This window comes from Anarhichas minor, unplaced genomic scaffold (assembly GCF_050575085.1).
Source record: "Anarhichas minor isolate MPS153535 unplaced genomic scaffold, ASM5057508v1 ptg000003l, whole genome shotgun sequence".
In the NCBI taxonomy this organism is placed as follows: domain Eukaryota; kingdom Metazoa; phylum Chordata; class Actinopteri; order Perciformes; family Anarhichadidae; genus Anarhichas; species Anarhichas minor.
The window spans coordinates 9,226,224-9,251,904 of NW_027466449.1; the positions used below are offsets into that span (position 1 = coordinate 9,226,224).

The 25,681-nt window shown below is 41.3% G+C and overlaps 2 protein-coding genes across 2 annotated transcripts in view; one reads left to right on the plus strand and one right to left on the minus strand.

Annotated features, from left to right (window-relative positions):
- Positions 1 to 25,681, plus strand: part of LOC142949638 (voltage-dependent calcium channel subunit alpha-2/delta-3-like) — a 106,298-nt gene that overhangs the window by 67,437 nt on the left and 13,180 nt on the right. Inside the window, exons 14-29 of the mRNA XM_076091395.1 lie at positions 2,710 to 2,781; positions 3,152 to 3,232; positions 3,873 to 3,947; positions 5,493 to 5,576; positions 5,672 to 5,743; positions 6,391 to 6,452; positions 6,592 to 6,659; positions 8,144 to 8,189; positions 8,670 to 8,767; positions 8,882 to 8,975; positions 9,205 to 9,300; positions 9,477 to 9,598; positions 10,395 to 10,472; positions 24,203 to 24,264; positions 24,505 to 24,549; positions 24,643 to 24,705. Of these exons, the coding sequence (XP_075947510.1) occupies positions 2,710 to 2,781; positions 3,152 to 3,232; positions 3,873 to 3,947; positions 5,493 to 5,576; positions 5,672 to 5,743; positions 6,391 to 6,452; positions 6,592 to 6,659; positions 8,144 to 8,189; positions 8,670 to 8,767; positions 8,882 to 8,975; positions 9,205 to 9,300; positions 9,477 to 9,598; positions 10,395 to 10,472; positions 24,203 to 24,264; positions 24,505 to 24,549; positions 24,643 to 24,705 (1,218 nt within the window). The remainder of the gene's footprint in view (positions 1 to 2,709; positions 2,782 to 3,151; positions 3,233 to 3,872; positions 3,948 to 5,492; positions 5,577 to 5,671; positions 5,744 to 6,390; positions 6,453 to 6,591; positions 6,660 to 8,143; positions 8,190 to 8,669; positions 8,768 to 8,881; positions 8,976 to 9,204; positions 9,301 to 9,476; positions 9,599 to 10,394; positions 10,473 to 24,202; positions 24,265 to 24,504; positions 24,550 to 24,642; positions 24,706 to 25,681) is intronic.
- lrtm1 (leucine rich repeat transmembrane protein 1) lies at positions 15,421 to 19,900 on the minus strand. Its single transcript, XM_076091406.1, has 4 exons — positions 19,864 to 19,900; positions 17,607 to 17,991; positions 17,273 to 17,478; positions 15,421 to 15,938 (listed from the first exon to the last, which is right to left on the minus strand). The coding sequence occupies exons 1-4, from the start codon at positions 19,898 to 19,900 to the stop codon at positions 15,421 to 15,423; spliced, it is 1,146 nt and encodes a 381-aa protein (XP_075947521.1).

Consider the following 25,681-nt stretch of genomic DNA (forward strand, 5'->3'; position numbering starts at 1 on the left):
ACTATTGCTGAGCTGTTATTTCAGAACAACGGTCAGCACTGTTTGCTGTGCGTAGGGTTTGTCCGTGTGTGTGTGTGTGTGTGTGTGTGCGTGTGTAGTTGCGGCGCTGTCCGTGGTACCGTTGCAGAGGGGACATCAATAGAAAGAGTTACATGGTTTCCTATCCTGCTGGCATTTCGTGGTTATATATGAAACTTTCATTCCTAATTTAATTTTCCCCGTTGTATCAATTCACAGACATAATTGAAATGGCAGAGAGGCGACGGGACAATCAACGTGAGAGAGAAACACAAGCCAACAGCTGTTTCTGCCGCCTCACCCCACTGATTTTAGAGAATCTTTATCTCATTCAAAATATATCAATTGCTCTGATAGTGCTACCTGCTTATGTGAGTGTTCTTGTTAATAAATACATAAATTAAATATATATATAAAATATTAAATAAATAGCCATTTTTTTCAATGTATGAATGATGAATGATTCTTTGTTTCATTACCACATTTTCACGTCACTGCGAGTGTGAGATTGGCAGTCGTATCAGGCTCCTGTTATCGAACAGTCGACTATTTGCGGTCAACCCTAAAAATGTTGTGACGGATGAAGATAAACTTTTCCACCATTTCAAAGCAAAAGCGTTAATTGTGACTAAAGCAATTCAGAGCATAGATGTGCCATGTCCGTGCCATCTCTGCTCCCCTTTGGGTAAATGTTCGTTTCCTCTCAGGAACCTACGGGGGGCTTTGGCTCAAGGGCTTACACACACCAACATCATTAAAGCCGGTCTCCAAGGAAACAAGGGTCACCTCGTCCACCAGAACACAATTTGTCAAAGCAACCTAGATTACGAGGTGTCCTATGAGACCGCAAACACAGGGCAGGGTGGGTGCATCTGAGCCCTCTGAGGGGTGCAAGTGTGTGGGCATGTGTGGGTATTCGTGTCAGCGGGTGAATAAAAGCCTAGAGGGGTTATTTTTCATTCTCTGACCCGCAGCAGGGGAAAGGACTTACACACCCAATTTGTTCTGACTGATACAGATAAAGTCACGGAGGAAATCATGATGCGGATTTGGTCCAAATGTGTGTTGAGTTCTGACCTTGCATTAGAGGTTGCAGGTTATGTATTATATGTCAAATTCTAGATACAGAGCACTCCCTTAGGGACTTGGAGCACAGTCATGTTGGAGGACACTTATTTAGGGTTCAAGGAAGTGTCTCTTTTCTCTCCCGGGTTTGTATAATGAAGCACAGGTTTAAAGGTCTCTCCTCCTCTGGGTAGGGTAAGTGAGGACCTTTGGAGCTGTGCTGTTGACTTTGAATCCTACAGATGCGGTTGCTTTTGTTATCTGCTTAATTATAGTATGTAATTTCCCAGAGCAGCTGGGCAAGCCTGATTTACACCAAATGCACATATACTGGAAATAAAAGCATGTTAGGTTAGTGTTGTGCAAAAAGTACACATTTGATAGGACTGCTCAACAGCAGCTCATGGGGATACACAATAAATGTCAGTCCATACGTTTGCCCAGCCGTGATATATGATCCAATAGATCTGAACTTGGAAATAGATTTTATATTTTTAGATGAGGCTCTGCTCGCTTTCGCTGTCCTTTGTTCGATCCCGTTCACCAGCAGCAAGGGTGTCTATTGCTACAGCAGCTGTACTTAGGTGTGTTTTGTTCTCTCTTTGATGCCCAATCCTGCACTCCAAGCAGGTCACCAATTCCCCTTTTCCCAGTGCCCGAGGAAGACAGAATGCATGCTAGCGGTTTCCTGTCATTACCTATTATTACTGGAGGTAAAAGGGGGGTGAGCGCTGGAGGAAAGAGAGTGTACAGGAAGTATGTTATGTTCAGTTAAGTATTTCACTGAGAGAAAGTGTGGAATCTAATATTAAAGTCAGTCTAACAGACTGATTCTCTATTGATTGCTGCAGCAGAAAAGGATCAAATGCAACATGATTTATGTTTTATGTTGCCATCTCTAACTCAACACAACTGCGCATTGTGTTCTGGGATTCATTTTGCACTTAATGGACCAATTACTTGTGGTGACTGCAATGTAAACTGCGTGAGTGACTGACATTTAGACAGTTTTGACATTTCTGAGTGGACAAGGTCGGACCACTTTTTGCAGAGTGGGAAGCCCTCCTCCAGTATCTTCATAACAGTGTCAAGCTTTCATCTCTAATGGATATCGTCGTCAGATACAGAAAGCCGCTGGAAAGATAAATATCATAATTATTCCAGTAGTCTTTAGGGAGTGAAGATACCAGATCCAAACTAGAAGCACTGCCTTTGGATAAGCTTATTCTGCGAGAGATCAAAGGCAGGCTGGTGATTGGACACATTTTAAGGCAAATAATAAACATGAATAAAACATGTCATGGAAGTTTTGTAGGTCCCTCAAGAAGATAACATGACTAGGTCTGCAGCAGAATTCCTATCAGGTTCACTACTGAAGGAACGAGAGTAATGCACCTTGAGATAATCACTCAATGAGTGTGACAAGATTCATACAATGTGTATGATACCATGCAATGTGTTGTGTAGTTACTTTTCTTTTGTGACTATAAAGATAATGTTTCATCATTGGCTTCCCTCTTCTCCCTTCCCCCCTCTCTCTCTCTCTCTCTCTCTCTCTCTCTCTCTCTCTCTTTCTCACCCTCTCAATTGCTATCTTTCACTTTTCTTCCCTCATGACTCACTCAGTTGGATGACGGTCAAGGTCCGGTTCTGATGACCACAGTGGCAATGCCAGTGTTCAGTACCAAGAATGAGACTGTAAGTGCACATAAAATGCTATACAACATCCACTGTCACTACAATTATGTTTACCCAATTTGTTTTCTCCAACAAACAGTTTAGCTTAATTGAAAACATAACGCAATTACATATTGCATAACTCACGGGGAATTAAGCTTTGAAACAAAAGACACAAACTGTGAAATAATGGTTAATTGTTTGTCAAATTAATTTAAGTTTGATTAGAGTCTGTAAATTAGGATACAGTAGAGCATCACTAATTCATACATATATACTATAGATTGACATTGTTTATGTCATGAACAGTGGATTTGTAAGATACTGTGTTGTGTTGTTTAATAACCTTTCAAATGCAATTTAAAAATAATCCTAATGTGTGTGCTTCCAGAGAAACCGTGGCATTCTGCTAGGGGTGGTTGGCACAGATGTACCTGTCTCTGAGCTGCTCAAGACCATCCCCAAATATAAGGTACTGCTCCGAACATCATTTAGTTACATTGCTGCACATAATTATAGACCTCAATGGCTATATGAGATACACCTCTATAGCATCACACCTTTTATGAATGTGTGAATATTCCCTTGTGAATGTGCCATTCATCTGGATGCTAAGTCAGAAAAGAAAAGTTACTTTAAAGGATTTATATTTTTTACATCTGCACGTACGCCAGTCCAACTCCGCAGTGCAGTAATCGAATGCCAAATCCAGTAGCAGATAAATCAAAGGTTTTGTATAAGTTTTGACACTGATTATTCACGTCTCCTTCCCTAAATCCAATAGTGATAGGAAAATGATACACTATGTACACTAATGTATTTTGATAGTGTCCCCCGCTACATCCCCTGTGCAGATTGTTTTTACTTGACGATCTGAAGCTTGGTTGGGTGTAAGATTTTGACATTTGAAAGCGTGTTATTTGTACGGACGTAGATTAATTACACCACCCTCCTTGCGTAGTGCAGTTCTGTCAGTTTCACCACAAAGACAAAGATTCTGATGGTAAAAAAATACAAGAGCTTGATTAGGGCAGATTTGCTATTTAGTACAGATTATCATGCATCCATTCGGTGTGTGTGTGTGTGTGTGTGTTTGTGTGTATCCTTCCTAGCTGGGTATTCACGGCTATGCCTTTGCAATCACCAACAACGGCTACATCCTCACCCATCCAGATCTACGGCCACTTGTGAGTATTACCTCCAGCACCATTCAGATGCCTGTAACAAGTTAACTGAGTACAAACCTTATCATCATAACAATCCCTTTTAGGGCGCAGAGATTGAAGTTCAAATGTATTCATTTATTTTGTACAAGGCACTTAGGAATACTAACTCTTGAGTTCATAGCAAGTCAATTACTGATTTCATTGTCATATTGCGATGCCGATTGACATGGAAAATTAGTGCGTAGTTGTGTGGGTACACCATGTGCCGTGCGTGCAGTGTGTGTGTGTGTGTGTGTGTGTGTGTGTATTGGCTGCGTGGTGGTATGTAGATGAGGAGAGTGTGTTCCAGGCCTCCGCTGTGCTGTGAATAGACAGAGATACAGCTTCTGAATGGCTCTGATTAACTCTATTGTACTCGCTTACTCCTCTCACAAGAGGATGAGGGGAGAGAGTGCAGACAGGGAGGGGAGGGAGATTGATGAGCGCAAGGAACCTGCTTAACGTGAGAATAGGTGCAGGGTGACAAAGAGGAGAGATATGGAGGGATGTGAGGAGAAGGGGAGAGGACAGAACAGACAGTGAGACAGACAGACAAACAGATGGTTTAATTGCAGTCTGATTAAAGACGTTAATAAACAGCGTTTAACGACTAATGAGGGGTGGGAGTCTGTCCTCACTGACGGATCAATGAAGAGGGGGAGTCACACATAAGTATGCACATATAGCACACCTTAATACACCCAATACTCTGGCCTCCAGTGTCTATTTAATGTCCATATCAAACAGGGTCAGTCAGGTAGCCAGAGGGGGAGAGGGGATGACCGTTTACCGTTTAAATTTGGCTTGATATGAAGAAGACAAGTCATCATTGCAGGTGCTGTGCTTCAATAACCAGTCGATTAAATTAATATTTTGACATTTCAGGTAATACACGTATTCTAGCTCTTTGCCAAGGGTTAGATGAGACGATCACATTTGTCTGTTCAGTATGAAGCTACCACCAAGAGACAATTAACCTTGCGTAGCCTCACAGTGATGACACCACTCTAGGGTTGTACACTGCGGTATTACAATTGACTGTTATCGTACATTTGCTTATCTACGGTATTGAAAAAAATGAATTGACTCCCTGTAAAACTACAACTTGTTGTTTTTGTGCTTTCAATGTGCAGATAGTGTGGACTTTTTCTGTAATGTTGAACAGAGCCAGGTTAATTGTTTCCCCTTGCTTCCAATCTTTGTGCTAAACTAAACTAACTGTCCCCTGTCCTGACAGAAAATACATCATTTATGTACATTATCATTTGTCATTTATTTATTATTATGCTTTTATCTTGTTTATCTTATTGTAATTCTACTGGGTTTTAAACAAAACAAACTAATTGAGAATGTTGGGCTCATAGAAATTGGGATTTTAATCTAATATAATATAATAAGTAAAAAAAGAAAAGAGATGAATTGATGGTAAAAAAAATTAAACATTAGTTGCAGCTGTAGTATGGTGCAGTATACAGTATAGTATCTGTCTGTGCATGCATGCATGTTCACATGGGCCTGTGTGTTCAGTATGGAGATGGCAAGAAGCGAAAGAAGCCAAACTACAGCAGTGTGGATCTGTCTGAGGTGGAATGGGAGGATAAGGATGACACGGTGAGACACTTGTAAAGCTGCATTAAGCATCATAACAGTACCTTTCTCAATGTAAATCTGATGTGTAAGATTTGGTATGTTATTTGTGCCGCTAGCTGAGGAATGCCATGGTCAACAGGAAGACAGGGACCTTCTCCATGGAGGTGAAGAAGAGTGTTGACAAAGGGGTGAGGAATCCATAATTCACACAAACAAGCACTTTCCTGATGGTTCCAAAGGGTGAGCCAGTGAAAATACTCAGTAGGGAGAATCCACTCTGCCAGGGGGTTGTCACACTTGGCACAGTGATGTACAGGATTGACTTAGGGATTTTGTTTGCTCTGCAGCATGGGTGTGTTTCTGTCTGTGAGTGTGAGCCCGTTATCTCCACCAAGCACATGCTGCTGAGTACGGGAGAGACAGCAGCCCAATGATTCTCTTTTACTACTTTCCTATCGGAGAGAGAGAGAGAGAGAGAGAGAGAGAGAGGGGGGGTGCGCACTTTGCATTTCCAAAGCTTAGTAAAGAGCATTATGCATTAGCCTGATTATTAAGCATTCAATATGTTAATACAGACACACACACACACACACACACACACACACACACACTCAAATGTACACAGATGCATATTCACAAACCTTATCTAACTACTCACACACTGCAAAAACACACATCCATCTGCAATGTAGCAGGTCCTGTGACAACCACAGCATGTATTCCCTGCACCACTAGATGGAGCCAGACTGCAGGAAATCACATCAGATAACTGCCATCGCACTGCCTACTGTTTACTGCAGCGTAAAATAAAATGTATTCATCTCTTTTATTTCAGAAACGTGTACTAGTGTTGCATAATGATTACTACTACACAGACATCAAGGGGACTCCTTTCAGGTAAGAAAACTGGAGAGACTTCTGTGAACAGTGAACGGAGTTTAGAACAACTTCAGAGTTTATAAATTCTGAATTTCTTTGCACAAAAAATAACTGGTGAGTTGTCATTTGAGAAAAAAATGTTGTCATTTGTTTTTAGTCTAGGGGTAGCTCTTTCCAGAGGCCATGGAAAGTATTTTTTCAGAGGGAATGTCACAGTGGAGGAAGGTAGGAAATCCTCCCTTTTTACGTAATCTGCATTATTCACTTTTAGTCATTTGTTTCCTGTATCGTTTGTGGTCTATTATGCTCTATCCCCCCCTACAGTGGTGGAAGTTTTCAGATACTTTTCCTATAGAAAAAATGTATCAAATACCACATTACAAGTAATAATCCTACTTTCAGAATTTTACTATTATTTTATATATATATAATTTTACTATTAGTATTATCAACATACTGTACTTGTTCGAGCCTTTTATACAGGGGAAAAGAGAAATATTTTTAAAATATAATTTAGATTTTATATATTTTTAATTTTCTAAAGATAAGCAGCTTTAGAATTGTGTCACAGAAAGCCTAATTGGGGTCAATAATGACTGCAGTCAGCTCTGGCTTCTGATTGCCTAAAATGTGTAATATTTTGTCTGCGCTTGTCAGTTCATTTAATTAAAAACTATAAAGCCTTGAGAGGACCAGTTCATTTGGCATGCTTATAGTGTTACATGTTTTATTATATTACCATGTTTACATTTTTTATTTCTTAATTTTACGTTTTTTCAGTTACAGATTAAAATAAAAAAAAAACCTGTACTGAGGAGTTTTTTTAAAGCACTCATCAACTATGCACTTACTATACGCTTAAGTGGGCATTTTCACAAAGTGGATGGAGCCACTTTAACACCACTAAAGTATTGCAAATAAAAATACTACCGAGTGGCCCCTTTCAGATCTTTATATTATTATATTATAGGATTGGTATTACTGATGGGTTAACATGCTCGCAGTATTTCACTGTTTTAACTAGTTGAGGTAGAATTAGCTTTAACTACTTTGTGTACTGTTTTGTAGTTTAATTAGCAGAAATGATTTATATTTTATAAGCTATTGTTATGATTTTAATCTTCAGAGTAACTTGTTACTGTAACTTAAAAATACTGTAAACACATGAAAGGTTAAATGTACAATAGATATAAATGTGTTATGTTAGTAAGAAAGTAGCATAATCACTCACACTCACTCACACACACAGACACACACACATTCAATATTAATGTAGTGATAATAAACTTGAAAGCCACGATTGGAGAGGAAGTTAAATATTTCTTTAGTGGCTCATTAGGAGTGTCCATGTCTTCACAGTGCATATGTGTGCCCTAGCCTACGTGTACCTCAGTGTGTATTTTCATCTCCAGCCTCATGTATGTTAATATTCATGTGGAGTGTGTCCGTGTCTGTGTCTATGTATGTGTGCTTTTCTAAACATGTCCATCATGCAGAGCGCTCTGAGCATGACTTGGCTCTTCCTGATCTAATCAGACCTATCACATCCATTCAAAAAACACATTTTTCAACCCTGGTGTGTGTGTTTAAGAGTGTGTGTGCATTTTAAGTGTATATGCCTACCACTATTATTATGAGTTTATATTGAGTGCTTTTGCTTCTTAAGTTATATATAAGATATGAGATGTATAGTTCTCGTTTTTTCCCAGGACTTCATGACTTGGAGCATCCCGATGTAGCGCTGGCAGATGAATGGTGAGAGTTTGTCAGCGATGCTGTATGTTTCTGTTCTGACAATATAATCCACATCCCTTATTCAAGGCACACTGTGATTGGACTATATCCTAAAAATACTCTGTACTTGTAAAAATCAAAATAATCTACAATCTAACTGCAATATAATACTAATATAACAGCTTTGTAATCTGCAGGACTTTGATTTGATGGCTTGTGTCACTTGTTGACTTGTGGTTACCAGGATTGGGAACCAACATCTAAATAAATTGCTGTAAACGCTTTTCAAACTAATGCTTGTAAATGGGAAAACCTTCTTTGTTTATACTTCACATTGTATTTATCATAGTTTCCTTGCAATGCAAAAGCAACTGAAAGCAACTTTACTTTATGTCCGATCTATATCTAAAAGCTCAGATTTCAAATAGCTGTTGTCAATTATGTCTGTGTTGCATGTTATTATAACCAATGTCCTTATTGTCCATTCTTGTTATACTGTAGGACGTACTGCAACACAGATGAGCACCCAGAGCACCGCCACTTGTCCCAGATAGAGGCAATCAAACTCTACCTCAGTGGACACGAACCCCACCTACAATGTCAGTTAAACTCTTCTACAAATCCTCCATTCCTCTCTCTGCTCATATAATTAAATAGATTTCATGTATTATGGCTGGTTGGTGTATATATATAGTATATATTTGTTTTGTTAGGTGATAAGGAGCTGATTCAGGAGGTTCTCTTTGACGCGGTGGTGACTGCCCCTTTGGAGGCCTACTGGACGAGCCTCGTGCTCAATAAGTCTGAGTGTGTGACCCACTCTACTCTTTCTTTTCCATGTTCTTGTCTAAAACAGAAAAGGTTTCTGCATAAACTCAACACAAACTGAATCCTGTCGTAAAATGCCTCCCTTTACTCTACAGAAAACCAAAAAATCTAAGGCTCTTGTAAAAGCCTCCTTTTTGTTTTATTGTTGCTGATAGCAAATTATGATTGTGCACAAATGCAGGTTACTGTATGTAGTTGTTCTACACAGGAACTCTGATAAAGGGGTGGAGATAGCCTACCTGGGCTCAAGAACAGGCCTGTCCAGAATTAACCTGTTTGTGGTGCCCGACGAGCTTACAAACCAGTAAGTATGCTGAGTGTATGTATTCAGTCTACAGTATGTATGAATGCACATGCATAAGCCTTGCAGTGCATGTGTTGATTGTCTCTTTGTTTATGATTCTAATCAGTAGATATATAGTGCTTTGTGTTTATACATCCTCTGTATCTTCATCAACTTTGTTTCCTGTCTGCTTCAAGAGACTTTCTGACAGCTGAAGACAAAGAGGGGGTGTTCAACGCCGATCACTTTCCCCTGTGGTACAAGAGAGCAGCAGAACAAGTTCCTGGTACCTTTGTCTACTCTCTACCTTTCAACTCAGGTTAGTCAATTCTCCCCATGAAGTCAAGTGTTTTTGGGCTCGGTCAGTTATTACTTTTAAATTATTTTCCGTTCTACACAGTCACCATTATTAGTGTGCTATAATGAAACTGATGTCATTGTGAGACTGGCACCACCATAGTAGACACACTCACATTTGGTCAAATGCACAATTAAAATGTAATACTCACATGATTTAGAAAGACCTTTTTCAAATTTCCTTCGTCCCCGCTTTTCCTCTTTCACCCATATTTGGTCGTTTTCTCTCGCCATGCACATCTAACTCCCCTTCCTCCCTTATTAATTCTGGGCTGTGTTCTTGTGGACAGGACTGATTGCTGTGGGTTGAAATAAGATACGTTAAGAGGAGGTTCAGCCCTTTCCATTGTGACTTGGCCAGAACGCACATATAGACACACACTTACCAAAAAAAACACACACCCACACACGAGCACCTCACGCAGTTGCAGTTTAACTACGTCTCTAGAAAATGGTTTCCCTTCCAAAGGGAGAATGTGTTCTCATCTGTCCTCAGCCTCAGGCTTTCCATTAGTGCCAGCTAATGCAAGTGATCTGAAAGCCTCTTATTTACTTGCCGGACTCGCCCTGGATGCACTCTTCCTCTCAGGACCGTGGCAGTTAGCTGTAGCCATGAAATAGTACTCTGTGGTATTTATGTTCTGTTTCTCTCTCTAATTACCCTGTGGTCAGTTTCAAACTAATACGGAATTATGATATGTGATCTGAACTCTGTCTGTGTGCCTGTGCTTGTATGTGCTTTTATGTGTGTGGCTTAGGAACAGAAAACAAGAGTGTTGTATTGGCCAGCACCGCCATTCAGCTTCTGGATGAGAGGAAATCACCCATAGCTGCGGGTAAGTGGGGACTCAAGTGGCTCTTTCTCTCTCACACACACACACTTCTACATTGACAGAGGCTGCAATATTCTCTTCTTTCACTGCTATGTAGGCTTTGTTTTCCCGCTCTACAGTTGTCTAACCCTACTTCTTTTCCTCTGTTTGAGTTGAAACACTCACTGCCCACATTTACTGACTGTGCTGCTTTTTTTGTCCAATGCGCTTGCCCCTACATGAACGTATGCTCAGAAGAAGGCGAGAGTGCAACATGGCACAGCCGTTTCAATCGAAGTGTATTTATGCTTACATATATTAATAGAGGCCAGTTTCATAAACGCCTTTTGTGCATTTTTCCCGTTTGCTTGTTTAAGGCATATTGTGGCCTAGAGGATTTCTTTGTGGCCTGCCTCATCTCACGTCCTGGTGACTCAGAAGCCTCACAATGTCACGCCCATGTAATGCAACTCTGTGCAATCAGCAAGTTGATGGTATGAAGAGCAGCCCTTGTTCTGTTTGCCATCAACTTAGTTACCGAGGAAAGAAACTGCTGATTAAATGGAAGAAATGGAGAAATTTGGGTTAGGATAGAGATTGTAAAACAGTAGTTGTGGTATTATCTCTAGGAAAGTTGTGATATGTTCATTGATGTCATATCATAATATGATAGTCATCGTTTTGTGTATTACCGTATGTAACAAGGGTTACAATATTGTAACCCGTGTTCTATAAGCATAGGCAGAGCCTTCGATTGGACTTTATGGGTAATATTCTCCTCCAATCGTAAACACGCATTGTCCACTGAAAATTTGCAGGACATGCCTACCCGATAACATGCGGACCCCACAGTATATAAGGCAACACACAATACTATCTGCCATCCTACTCACTCTTTAATGAGCGGCGTAGAAGCGTCAGGGACCCATTGGTAGAGGAGTTTGACTGTGCTCATAAAACTAGGGTTACGTAACTCACACAGGCTCCACCCTCTACTGGACTCACGGGTACAGTGGGTAAAGCCTGACGAATGCACACCCTTCCGCGACATAGATTCAACCCAACCACACTGATCCTAACCGCCTAGAGGTTAGTTGCCACAGCCCACCTACTTCTTTATAACCTAGGTCGCCACAGCAGAGAATTAGGGGGCCCCTGCCAACCCAGGGAGAACTGAACTGGGTTAAAGCTGTGCTGAAGTAAACCGCCGGCACTCCCTTCTCCTCACGGTCGCGTTCTTACGTTTTGTCTCAGCTTTCCTGAGGGTGAGCAAGCGGCAGCTGAGCTATGATTTCGACTTCATTCAGACATTTAAAGCGTTGAGTGACTAATGAAATGGATCGGAGGAGCCCTTCAGTGGTGATGGGAGCTCCCAGGAGATCATCCCGGTCCTTCCTCTCAAGCACGGTGAGTCCTTGCCACCCATGGCGAAAATGTCCTGCTCTCTGCGCGGTTTGCGCCGAGGCACACGAAGCAGGGCCTCGTGAACATCTGTCCCAGCGATGAGGCCGGGACATGACGGGCACTGACAAGATTCTTGAAATGGAGACTCCATCTGTTGAAATGAGCAGTCAGTGGGCAAATCACCATCCCCCTGAAGATAAAAACGATGGCCAACAGAGGTGTGTGCTGCCTTATAAACTGTGGGATCCGCACTTATTCGGTTCGGCACATCTTTAATTGGCCGGCTACACTTGTGTATATTTTCAGTGGTCAAATACGTGTTTGTAATTGGAGGAGAATATTACCCGTAGAGTATAGTAGAAGGCGGAGCCTGTGTGAGTTAGAACTAATGCAATACTTTTACTGCAGTACTGTACAGTACAGAGGCGGATGACAAGTTAGAAAATATTTTAGATGTAATAAGTAAGTAAGTAATTAATATAAAGAAAGTTGGAAGCTCCTTGTTTGCTTTCTCTGTTTACCCTCTGCATGCCTTTTGGAAATCCTGTTTTCCCGCTTTATTTTACATTGATAGCTTCAGAAACCCAGTAGAAATATCTTGAACGTGTGAGTTGTTGCAATCCTTTCCACAGCCCAACATATGCGCCAAAGAACAATATGGAGCACAGCTTTTGCCTCATATACAAGCTTCTTCATATAATTATATTTTTAAGTTCACCTGTCAACAGATGAGGGCCAGTAATGCCAGTAGGGGAATCACAGAAAATATCTGGTCAGAGGAAGGAAAAACTGGAGAAAGCAGAAAGTGGAACATCTTTTGGAAATGCAGTGATAAAATAAGAGAAGAAATAAAAGGGCAGAGAAAGAGAAAATTATTTCATGGTGCCTGAATGCGTTGAGATGAAAGCAGTGCATTGTGGGTACTCTTGGCCTGGGGGAAACCACTGGAGCAGAAGGACAGAGATGGGAGAATCTGTGCGGTGCCACAATGCACACACACACACACACATACACATAGAGGATGCATCAGATTTCTTGCAGAGCAATACGCATTCAGCCCACAGTTTACACCAGCCCACGGTATTATTTGACACTGCTGACTTGGTCTCTGTTGTTTTAAGATAATATCAGTTTCTAAAATGCTGTTTAGCAGCAATTCAAAATGACTAATCATTAACAAGGTCTCATGATAATCCTATTTTTACATTGGGTGCTGATGTACAGTAATGACGATCATGCTTGTCAGATTGGGGGATGTCTGTAAGGATGATTTTATATAAGAGAGTCAGATGGGAGGAGAGATGTAGGCTGGAATGCAAATTTAGCGTGGGCCAGTTAGGGCCAGTTTTCACTGCCCTGTGCTCCACTGAGCTGTGGACTTGTGAATACGCTGTACACTAACTGAAAAGGACAGGCTGATGACATCACACACCATTGGCCCTGCAGACATCACTTGAGTCACAATGTTACCGTGTTCGTACATACACGCGTGTGTATTCCAGCGTGTCAGTGTGTGTCAGTGTGTGTGTGTGTGTGTGTGTCAGTGTTTGTGGTCACATCCTGAGCCACGTGCAGCGAGTCTGCCGCCGTAATATACAGAGCCACAAAACTCAGGTCAGGCGTTAAGACCAAAGCCATCTGTGTACATTCATGTGCCTCCACACCACACTGAGTAAGCTTACATTCATGCTGATGGCAAATTATCGATATATAGATAATAACTAGACACGTCACAAGCAGCTTCTTCCCAGAGAACCAGTGAACTCCATCAGAAAATACATAATAATGATTCGACAGAAACTTCATTAATCAAAAAACTAAAATAATTACAATTTGACTTTGCCAACAACATATTAAACTGACAGGAACAAAAACACCATGCAATGTCTACTAATTTCAAGATTGCCTGTTTTATTTTTTAAACAATTGAACAATTGGTGAAACAAAGAGGAATACGCTTAAACAGCAGAATACACTCCAAAGTGGACCTCTTTTTTTTTTTAATACCCCTCTTTTAACCTCCATCCTATCAACATATTTAAAATAGAAGGTCTAGAAAACTGGGGTCCCTGAGGACCTCAAAAATTAAATACTGTAAGATACAAACATCTGAGCAAAATGCAAATGTATTCATCACAAAACCATAATTAGTTATGTAATTAATGGCATCTGAAGGAAAATAAATGTTATTATTTTAGAAAAGTTGCAAATAATTAGCATATTATGTACAAAATATAGAGAGCAAATGAGGAAATCTGTGTGTGGCTGCATCCGTGTCTATTTAATAATGGTCATGTCATTACCCTGATAGTGTGTGATACTTTAGAAGAGGACCCATGGCAAACATCTTAGCTGTCTATTCCATTTCATCTATTAAACTACATTGGCTGCAATTGGGTGCTTTAATACATTGGTATTTAAAATGATTATTTAAAAGCACTTATTAAAACAGAAACAGAAAACAATGATATGAAGTCATTAAGAATAAATTGATCGACAAAGCCATGAAAAATTGGAATGATAGAGCAAAGCACATACGAGTTATAAAATCAGTATACCTCAGGGGTCTGCTGGGACCGCAGTTAGTAGGATGAAGGGTTTAAGATACTTTCTCCAAATAATTATACATGCCTTCTTAAATTAGTTGCCAGTAGACGTATAGTAAGCAGGTAAAATATTTCCCTTTATTTTATGTAATACATTTTGAATGACATGACTACCATTATGTAATCAGCATTAACTCACAAACAAAACTCGACTGATCCCAAAAACTGTAGATCTAAATGTTTGTGTGTGTGGGTGTGAATTTGTGCAGCAAGATGATAATTCAAACTCATAAAGCTGTAAAGTTATTTTAAAAAAAAAACAACAAGGCTGAGTCCAGGTGTTGTTGTTGTTTTCGTTTTAGTTTGTTTCATTATTGCTTCAATGAATTTCCCATCTTCACTTCAGTTGTCAGAAAAATATCCTTTAAGAAAACATATATCCTTCTCAAAACGATATCACGTTATTAGGCACAGACTCTTAAATTCTTTGTAAATTTGTGCATACAGTAAACATCTCCACACGCGCACACTCAAGCACAAATGAAATACTGACACAAACACTCTCATTTTTGTTCTCATACGCTCACGTCAATGATATTAACAACAGAACTTAACTGACAGCAGCTGCCTACTATGAGTTACCTCAACCAAAAGACAACTAATTCTGAAATCCATTTTTAAATACTAGAGCTTTGCTATTATACCTACAAGTACACAATTATAAATATATAGCAATTTGTTCTGTGATATGCATTTCTCAGAAAAATTGGAATTGATTTATTTTGGATTCTTTGGCCTGCCCCACGAACCCGCATACAGTAGAAGGTACTCTTCTCATCAGTGCATAGTCAAATACTTGTGGAGTTTAGCTACCCAAGTCTCAGAAAGGAGGTGAACATACGTACATTCCAACACATAAAGAATCACTCACTCTTCTTTTTTCACACATGCACTAACACATGGCAGATTAGGTTAAAGGGTTGAGGCCCAGGTTTTAGGTCCAGGGTTCATGTTATCATCTCTTAGGCGATAGCATTCTCCAGTGATTCCTTCTCATCTGCTTTGGCATGGTCTGCCCCCTGTGCTGCTGCCAACTCCTCGTTCTTCTTAAGCTCCCGCTGATATTTGGCCATGATAGCGGCGTAAGCGCAGCCGTACACTGCTGCAGCCAGCATCATCAGAAACACAATCCCACACACTACGCCGGTGATGATTACTGTGGCAATTGCATGGCGCAAGTTGACAGGCCGGTGCCTCTGCTTAGGTTCACACTCTGGCAAACCCCCTCCTCCTCCTCCTCCACCACCGAAACCCTCCCCCATTGCCATGGGGACATGGATAGCGTGGCTAGAGGGATGAGCATGGTTGCCATGGGTGTGGCCACGCAGTAGCCTCTCATTCTCCAAGTGGTGTATGTTCGCAAACAGGTAATGGTAGCTTGTGGCCATGCAGGAGTGGAAGAGCTGGTAAGGTACTTTCTGCAGGTCTTTGTCCTTCATTTCTTCTGGCTGGGAGCAAAGCACCTCATCCACCACTCCACCTTGGGATCAGAGTTAAATAGTTAGATCAGAGAGGGACGGCAATAGACGGACTGAGGGGCAGGAAGGAATAGTGGGGCATGCATCAGTCGGGTGTTGTGTATTATAAGTACATTACCTTCTGTTAATTGCCCATTTACTTTCTGGCCGCTTACTACAGAGGAGGCCGCAATTGTTTGCATCATAGCTGAGCCTTAACCAGCCGATTACTCGAGATATTTATTAGTGTAGGGTGTAATGGCGTACTTTAAAGGACTGTATTAGCAAGTGTGATTTGATTTACACCTCAACCACTGCAGCTCAATGAATCAAGTCTGTTTAAAAAAGTGAAATAGTTAAGTCTTTATCAGCTTCCCACTGTCTGTATCTTAAATCTCTCTGATTATTCATCTGTCTCGGTTTTCATGCTCTGTCACACCCTTCCTTTCTGCCTGCCTGATTAACCGCTGGCTCTCTAATAAGCACACATCCTTATATCTGGGTCCATTGTTTTGGTTTGCAGTAATTAGAATTTTCAGCCTCGAAGACGAAAGCTGTGTCAGGGTAACATAGGCATGTAGGCGGGCCAGCCAACTTCAAGCGAGTGTAGCTTTCACTGCACAGTGGTTATATGTTATCTAATGCATGCTGGGGTTGTTCTAGCATGGAAAATAATGTAGTTGCCAATTTAACTCTAAATACAACTCTATCTCTGGCTGCAGAGATCACCACCATAGTTATAAAAGCTGCTGCATATGCCTAACATTGCAACATTATTCGTATTGCTTCATGGTACTTTTTATTTAGACAGTCACAATTATAATTTTACTGTAAATGTTGTAAGTCGTCACCATACATTATCCAATACGGCTCACACATGCATGTGGTCACCTCCCAAAACACAGCCCTCATCAGATGTTAATAATAGTTTAAAATCCAAAACAATAGTACACAATAGTATAAAAGCATCCTACATTCCTTCCTCAGCTTCACACCAAACAGCATGACACACGCACTCATTCCAGCATCTAAAAGGTCTGGACAGACCTAAAGCCTGTTCTTAACTGCACTATGTAAATCTCTCCAAGCACAAAATATATAAACATTACATTCATCTGGGGTCAGTCGATCTATTTTAATCGCTAAAATAGGCTCTTCTCTCATATTGTTCATTTTAATACAGAGTCCAGCTATTTCTAATCTAATAGTTTCACGATACTTGTGTTTAAAGTCAGTCAATAATGTAACATTACGATAATTTAATCGAATGCCCAGCAGGAAAGGCATTGAGATAAATGAAAGTTTGAAATGTTAAAGACATTGCTCCAGCCTTTACCTGGAGCTTCTGTGGTCTAACCTTTAAAGAGGTAGGTCTCCAGCCAGAGTTTGAGGCCTATGAGCTGGCAGTCGCACCTCCACGGGTTACTTCGTAGTGTGAGGCTGTCCAGGTGGGTCAGGGCCTCCAACAGGGAGCGGTCCAATCGTGTTAGCCTGTTGTGTGCTAGCCCCAGGTGGCTTAGGTTCCTCAAACTATCGCCTATGGCTCCAGGCAAACCCCACAGGCTGCAGGTAGGGGCATGGCAAGGAAACAACATAAGATACATTTAGCAATGTGCGATCAATTCTACAGTGTGCATTGTTTGAGAAAGGACAAATAACAAAATTCTATCTGTTCGGTTTTGTTGCTTAACCTGTTGTGTGAGAGGTCAAGGTGTGAAAGCGAGCGGATAGGCCCAAGCAACCGCTTGTCAAGCTCTCTCAGGCTGTTGGAGGCCAGGCTGAGGCGCTGTAGAGTTCTGAGACCAAGCAGGGCAGTCGGTGAAACAGATGTTATAGAGTTATTAGATAGATCGAGAACGCGCACAAGTGGTATTTCTCGGAAAGCCATTGATCCCAGCCCCCTGATACGGTTATCTTGGAGATACAGTTCTTGGGTGTCTGGATGCAGTCGTCGGGGGATGTCATATAGGCCTCGACCCCGGCAGTCTACTACCTTGGTGTTGCTGTTGCAGTTACACTCCTTTGGACAGGCATGTGACAAAGAGAGTAGGGATAGGAGGGCACACACCAGTACCACTGTGGAGACAGGAGGACATACTATTAGATTAAATATCTAAACGTATGCTTGTGTAGTTGCAACTAAACATGAAACATTTTCTAGGATGTCTAAAGATGTGATCTCTTTCAGCAATACCCTAGACTACTATTTGATAATTGTATACATTCACACCACAGTCTCCAATTGCCATAATGACCATCTTCACTGAAGTAGATAAAGGCCTTTGTCACAGAAAATAAACATTTAAGTGCACACAAATGCATTTGAAAATATAGTCTTTAGAAAAGAATGCAGTCTTTTAGCTTTTGCCCAGATAGTACTGTTCTTTGTCTAATAAACAAGAAAGTAAACTTATTACTAATATGCCAACTCCCACTTGCCACCCTCCCCTAGACAGAGGCCCTTAGTGACTTCACCTAACACTCATAACCCCTCACCCACACTGCACCCACACATAAATCCATATGCAGCAAATACTGGGTGTCTGATTCCCTTTGAGATGACTTCACATGTCCATTCCTTCTGGAGCATTACAGCAGTATTTATAGCATTGGCTGGGCTAGCTCGGGGCTCAGTGAAATGAAGCTCAAACCCAAGCCTGGGAATGAAGCTGGCTCACAAGTTACACTCGTAAATCCTGAACAGATTGATTAGCTGCACCCTGTTTATCTCCATAGGCATAACATGTTGTTCTGAGACCTTCTGCAGCCATGTTGCTGTTTGGGTTTGTTTAATGTTTTCTAAAATGGGAGTTATCTCATTGTCTCCCGTACCAAGGGAAATGCCGCACAAGAATCTTTGCCCATGTTATGCCCTTGTGATGAAGCAGCTTTCATTTTTATAGTAACCTGGAACAGCAAAATGTAATTGTTAAAATTCTGTGGCCACACAACACTCATACACACACAACTGCTGTTATGCAGCACTATCACTTGGAAAATACTCAAGCCTCCCTTCCACGGATCCCCTAGTCTTTGAATGTACCCTATTGTAACATAGTTCGGTAATTAGAGTGACAGTGTCCCATTTACAAGCATGTAATCATCTTGTCTTTGCCTGGCTGGTGAACATCATGCAGTTGATTTTGATTTACAGACTTAGAAATACCCAGGCGCTCCCAGCTCTAATCTCAGGTGTTAGTTTGGTACAGCGGCTCTTGGCAGTGTTGCTCTTATGATAAGGTGTCGCTTGCATCAACAAAAACAATCGGAAAATGGCTGGGTTGAGGATTTAGGGTGCTGTTGTGCGAAGCGCTGTGTTAATTGCAACCGTGTTAGTGAAATTAGAGTGTGTGTGTGTGTGTGTGTGTGTGTGTGTGTGTGTGTGTGTGTGTGTGTGTGTGTCTGTGTGTGCAAGAATGCATTCAATCACATGTGCTTGCACACGTGTGCACTTACTCATGAACAAACTCATATACATACAATGCATGAACACACATAAACAGCATCAGCTCAGTGGAGCATTGTAACAGCAGCTCTGGAATCAGGTCAACAGAATGGCTCTTTGCTCTGATGTGTCCCTCCAGCCCATAGTACACACAGAAAAGCTTGTAACAACATGCACACACAGCAAGTACTGCTTTAAATCACCTTGATACCAATGTCAATATCTATATACAACAGGAAACACTCAATGATAATGTACAACTATAACCATAAAAGTGTGAATGCAGTGCTGACATCTATGCATTTAGATTTTATTTCACGAACTGTTGTGAGCAAGGAGCAGTCCATGCTTCATTACCACTCAGTTATACAACAGTTTACACAACATACTAGACTTAGCAGTTGAAAGTAGCCCACCTAGCCATGCACATGTACGATACAAACACACACGAACATACACAAATGCATTCATTTTGATATTCTTCCCAGTGGTGCAGCTCCTACCTCTCATATCTGCCAGTCGTTCTTGGGCCGCTTGCATTCAATCTTCTTTTAGCTCCCTTTTTGGATTCTAGTGACTGTCATTGGTTGATGATCCATTAGCCGTCAGTAGTAGGTTGAGAGTAGCTGTCCTGACTCTCATCTCTGTGGGCTGATATGGTCAATCTGTAGGAAATAGAGAGGCCGTGATCAGCAGCAGAAGCCTGTGTTGCCCTCAGGATCCCCAACGCTGCCTGCACGGGCATGAAACCCCATCAGAGCAGGCAGATCAGAGCACAGAGCTTACTGCCAGCCAGTCTGGGAATCACTGGAGTTAGGGAGCTCTCTCTCTCTCGCGCTCTCTCTCTCTCTCTCGCGCTCTCTCTCGCCCTCTCTCTCTCTCGCTCTTGTTTCTATTTTCCCTCTTCTCTTGTTGCTTGATTTTATTTTATTTCTGCTCCTCTATTACATCCATTGGGAAATGTGATGGGGTGTCATCTCCCAGTGGACAGCTGGGAGATGACACAGCTTCTTAAATCACTGCTCAAACACGTACGCTGACATTCGCGTTACCTCCTAATGCTCTGGCAAGACTTGAACAAGACAGAATTAGAACTGGATTGTGTTACTCAAATACTCAAAACACTTCAAGATCCAGTGAACACATTCGGAGGAAACCCATTGTTGTGGAATGCTCTGATGATATTATGCGTGAGCCGTGGGCTGAAGGGCTGGCAGAACACACCCCCAGCACAGCAACACAGAACGCACGAATGCACACATACGCATGCACACACGCACACAGCAGGACATTAAGCTGTTGCAGTTGTTGCTGGTTTTTTTTTTTGCATGTCAATGGATTGACTGTTAAGCTTATATGACCTCATGGGTCGCTTGAAGGAGAAGCAAAAAAATGACAAAGAAGGAGACAGGAAGAGATTAATGATCAAATCATTTTTAATGATGAATGTGATTAAGCTTACTATCCGACCTTGCCTTGTAGGACCCTTGTAGGACTTGTAGGACCCTGTCTAGTATTTGCCCCCCTGTCCATCCAAATGTATATCCTTTCCTCTGCTGAAGTGCATGACAGTTATTTTCATTCTGTCATATACAGTAAATAGTGAAGTCAATATGTGTCACACGCTTATACTTATCATTGATTGTGGTAAATGTGTAAGAAATCAGCCTTGAGCAACTCATGCACACATGAAGATACGTTTTAAAAAACAATAGATGCCAAATGTAGTATTGATGTATAGGGTCATGCGCACACACACGCACACTTGCATCCACACTCACATTCACTCTAGCATCCACACTCACATGCACACTTGAGTGGTCATGTGCACCTGCGTAGGCAAATACATCCTCAAATGTGTGATGGCACCTTTCCTAAAAGCCCATATTGTTGATGTGTACAGACTGCAACGTCTAAAAATGTTAAGCATCAAAGAGAAAAAAAACATGCCCTTCTATTCCTGCTCTTGGTCATAAATTATCACTATGTGCATCTCATGTGATGCATTAAATGCGTGTGGCATCAAAGCCCGAAGGGCAACCTACAAAGATGGTTTGCATGATTTTAATGAACGTTTCTATTAGATCTTATGGTTCGTTCAGAGAGCTATTTGAAATTGGTCCAACACAGATACATTTTTTTCCAAATGTTTTTCAAATAGAATCTTTTATTTGGATTTCGCAACAACGATTAGTCTCAATTTTGCCTCAACAAAAACACACAGGATGGAGAAGTCATTGGAGCGTAGGTCTTGTAGACTGCTGGCATCCTTAACAACAGCTTCCTGTTCTGCGCATCCTCTGAATGTTGCTCAGCATCTTGACATGATCCGCCCCTGCGCTGTGTTGCTGTGGAATGCACCACCAAATTTGCAAATCTCTCAGACAGCTCTGTGTGATTGCGAGACTTGAATGTGGGTTTATGCTTGTCCTAAAGGTGCCGTCACTGGGATGTGAACTGATGCATACACTGCACTCTCAAAAAGAACAGAAACACCTATGTTTGTCCTTTCTACAGCACGTACATGAGCACAATCATCCACATACTCAAATGCACCCTTGTGCTGTGTACCTTTATGCAATCCTTATTAGAATCCCAAAAATCTGTAGGATTTAAACTGGTTGTCATCTCTCCCTGCCTGGAATTGCACTGATAGGAGAATGGTGATGGGGTGGATTTAACGTCTCTTCATCTTTGGACTCATAAACCCAGCTCAGGGCATAAATACCCCCAAGTTCTTAAATCATGCCGAGGGAAATTAAATTTTACCCCATAGTACAGAAAATATCTGAGCATTAGTGAGACGGATTTGGGCTTTTCTCTTTTTGCTCTGAGCCGACTTCCAGGTAGCAGCCAACATTAATGCACTTTTAACCTCTAATACACTTGTACAGAGTAAACTCCTGTACTGCTCGTATTGGTATTATGGTTCCATGAAATATTTTTCTTGCTGAACAGATCCTAGAATATAGATGTATTCATTTTACAATTTCATAGAAGTTGACTATTATATTACATCTTTGAATTATTTGAAGGTGTCATGTTTCAAAATCCACAGAATATTTTTCTGACAACTTCTTCCACCTCCTTATCTTTTTTTCCTTCTCAGTCACTTCTTTGTTTTTTCAGCTTTTTTCAGAGTAGATGATCCTGTATCTTCTAGTGGCTTTATGATCCAGGTTCTCCCATGGTTTAATACCATGTGTGTTTCCATTGCTGTTGCCCAGCATCTTAATTTAGCCTCTCCTCCTGGGTTTTCCATGTGGGTGTAGAAATGGTGGGCTGCTGAAAGGATCTGGCAAAGCTTATGACGAGATAATCTGCACCTGTTCCTCTGGGCAAGGGCTAAAACAGGCCACAGCAGCACCCCACTGCACACTGAACTTGGACAATTGCACAATTGCACAAGCACACTAAAAGAAGTGCAAACCATTTATCACTGATAATTCTCTCTTCACGTGTTGGAATTTATTGAAGCATTTTTTTTTAAGCTTTAAGTGAGGATGTTCATGTTTATATGGATCCTATCTACATTCACACTCACTGCATCTATATGTGTGTTGAGACTTCACCGTGTGGTTGAAACACATGACATGGCCAACATGGCATTTCAACAGTGTCATTTGGGTTAGACGTCAAAATCTCACCTATGTGCTAGATTTGGGTTAAACCACATCACTGGCATCTCACTGGATGAGGGCCATAGGCACCACGTGGGATGCCTGTGATACAGCCGTGACGTCACTGTGACTATAAACATCAGCGCTACCTACAGCTCTGTGCCATCCCACACGGTTCGATTCGTATGTAAGGGGGCGCAACGACGGCTTTTAAGAAAACCCTAGGAATAGTTCCACATTCGCTGGTCGAAATCCCGAAGGAGGAGCGAATAACTTATCCTGTACTCCGCCACCTTTAACCTGCAAAATGAAGATTCACAGAATCCCTGTATTCTTCAGAGGAAAATAAGGATACATGCGTTAAAACAGACAGACAGTATGATAAAAATAATGTGTTTTTTGAAGCATGTTAAAGCATGTTTGAAGGATGTTCTAGTAGAAACCCAAAATATGAAAAGTATGACCCTGAAAATGAGCATGATATGTCCCCTTAAAATCGATTCCAACGCCACATTCTTGACCATTTAGTTAAGTACCTGTGACTGCTCTGCATTTGGATAAATTGTGCTCCTGGAAAGACTTGCAGACCCTAAACGCTTGGCAAACCCCCACCGAGTGAAAGCTAGGGTCCTCTGAGTCTTAGTAGCAGGGGGTAAAGGGAGACGAGGGAAGTTAAAGCCTGTGGTGAATGTGTCAATCTTTCCTCAGCCACCTTTGAAAAAGCTGACATATTTTTTTCCAGGCAAGGAATTCTAGTGAGATCTGTGCATTTAGGGACCTGCTGGGATGAGGCTTATGGAAGTAAGAGCAGCTCTGTATACCAACTCTGGAAATTCGATGGATTTCATGTGGTCACAGTGAGAGGTCTGGTTTAGAATTGTGTGAAACTGCATTTTTAGTGTGGTTAAACGATCAGTGCACATGTCTGCAGATATTACAGTATTCTAAACAACACAAATATAAGCTGACACATGTATGATGCAGTGTATAGTCACCCTTTTGGCCTATTTGGTCCTGCAGGGGTTCACTGTAATGGACAAGTCTGTGCATGTTTTCCCTCGTATGGGGTTAATGAAAGATTCACTTTGACTCTGTGTTTATATTAATAATATCTCTCTTGCCTGTAGGATTACTTCTGTTATGATAAAGATCACAGTGAACTTGCACTTGAACACACATGTCCAGTCGCTACGTCTCTGTGACTGTGTCGTCTCTCTTTCAGCTGTGGGCATCCAGATGAAACTGGAGTTCTTTCAGAAGAAATTCTGGACAGCCAGCAGACAGGTACACATGCATAAACACACATCCTGCATGCTTACATATTCACATGTATACCACAAATTGTTTGGTTGAACTTTCAACATTTAAAGGTCACCAGTCTGTTTCATTCCATTTATTTATTCAAAAACGACTTTGGAAGGCAGTAAAGGTTTTCAGCTGACAAAAGAATGAATCTATAAACAGCCTAAATATTTGGTGTGACACCCAGATACACAATGCAGATGTATTGTTTTTATCGTACAGTGTGCAGCATTAGATGGGAAATGCTCCATAAGCTGTGATGATGAGGTTGGTCAGCCTTCCTTTTCTCCATCAACCATACACTATTCTGTCACTTTTACTTCTTACAAATGCTTGAACACTTTGTTTTATATTTAACAGAACATTAACTGCTACCTCATTGACAACAACGGCTTTGTTCTGGTAGCAGAGGACTATACTCTGGTAAGACACTGACACACAAAGAGACACATACACGTATAGAGCCAGATCATGCAAGATTAATGTTAAAGATTGCATAACAATCATAGCTAATTTCCTGCAAGCAAAAAAAACAAGGGACATTTTGATGCTATTTTAATTTAAGAGGAGCTATTAGCGCAATAGCTTGTTCTGACACCAGCAACAGTAGGCTATGAACACAATTGGGTTTGTGTCAAATGAGAGTCTATAATTTATTTGAAGTCAGATTACATCAGAGTGGACTGAGTCAGTGCAAATCTACTGTACCTCTTGCATTTGTTTTCCTATTATAATTCAAATATTTTCCCTGCATCACAGTCATATTGTTGCCTAGACTGCTCTCAAGGAGACATGGTGCTGCCCTAGCATATAGCCTACCCTCTGCTTAGATGTCCCCAGACATGCTGTCACTCTGGCTTTGTGTCATCTAGAAGCCAGTCCGCTGGCTGTCGCTGCCCTTCTTCTGCTTGTTCTTTTCTGTTACTTACTTGCTTACTTTATTTGATCTTAATTTAGAGGTGACGGAGCATTTTGGGTTCCTCTTGTCAAGTTGTTTCATCTAGTTGTTGTTATGTAGAGATCACCGACCATCAAGGTAACAGTGATGTGATACATTAAAGTAGTCAGTAGGTCCGGGTGAGCTGGAGGATCTACTAGGCAGTGTCATTTCTAGTAGGAGTGTCAGAGGTAGATGTTGGGATTCTCTGCCTCCCAGGTGTCAACACTATTAGCATGTGGAGAGATGGAGGGTGTAGTTCACCCACCATGTCCTGTGTCTGATATGGCTAATGGATGCTAATGGTTTGATAGCTTTATCCCTGTGGCATCACCTGGTTTGCAGCACTTTGGACAGGCAGGATGTCAGGCATGTGACTGTGTAAGTCTTGGATCACATTGGGCCCTATGTTGAAACAATTAATTCATACAGAAAATGGACAACACTTTTGATTTATCAAGC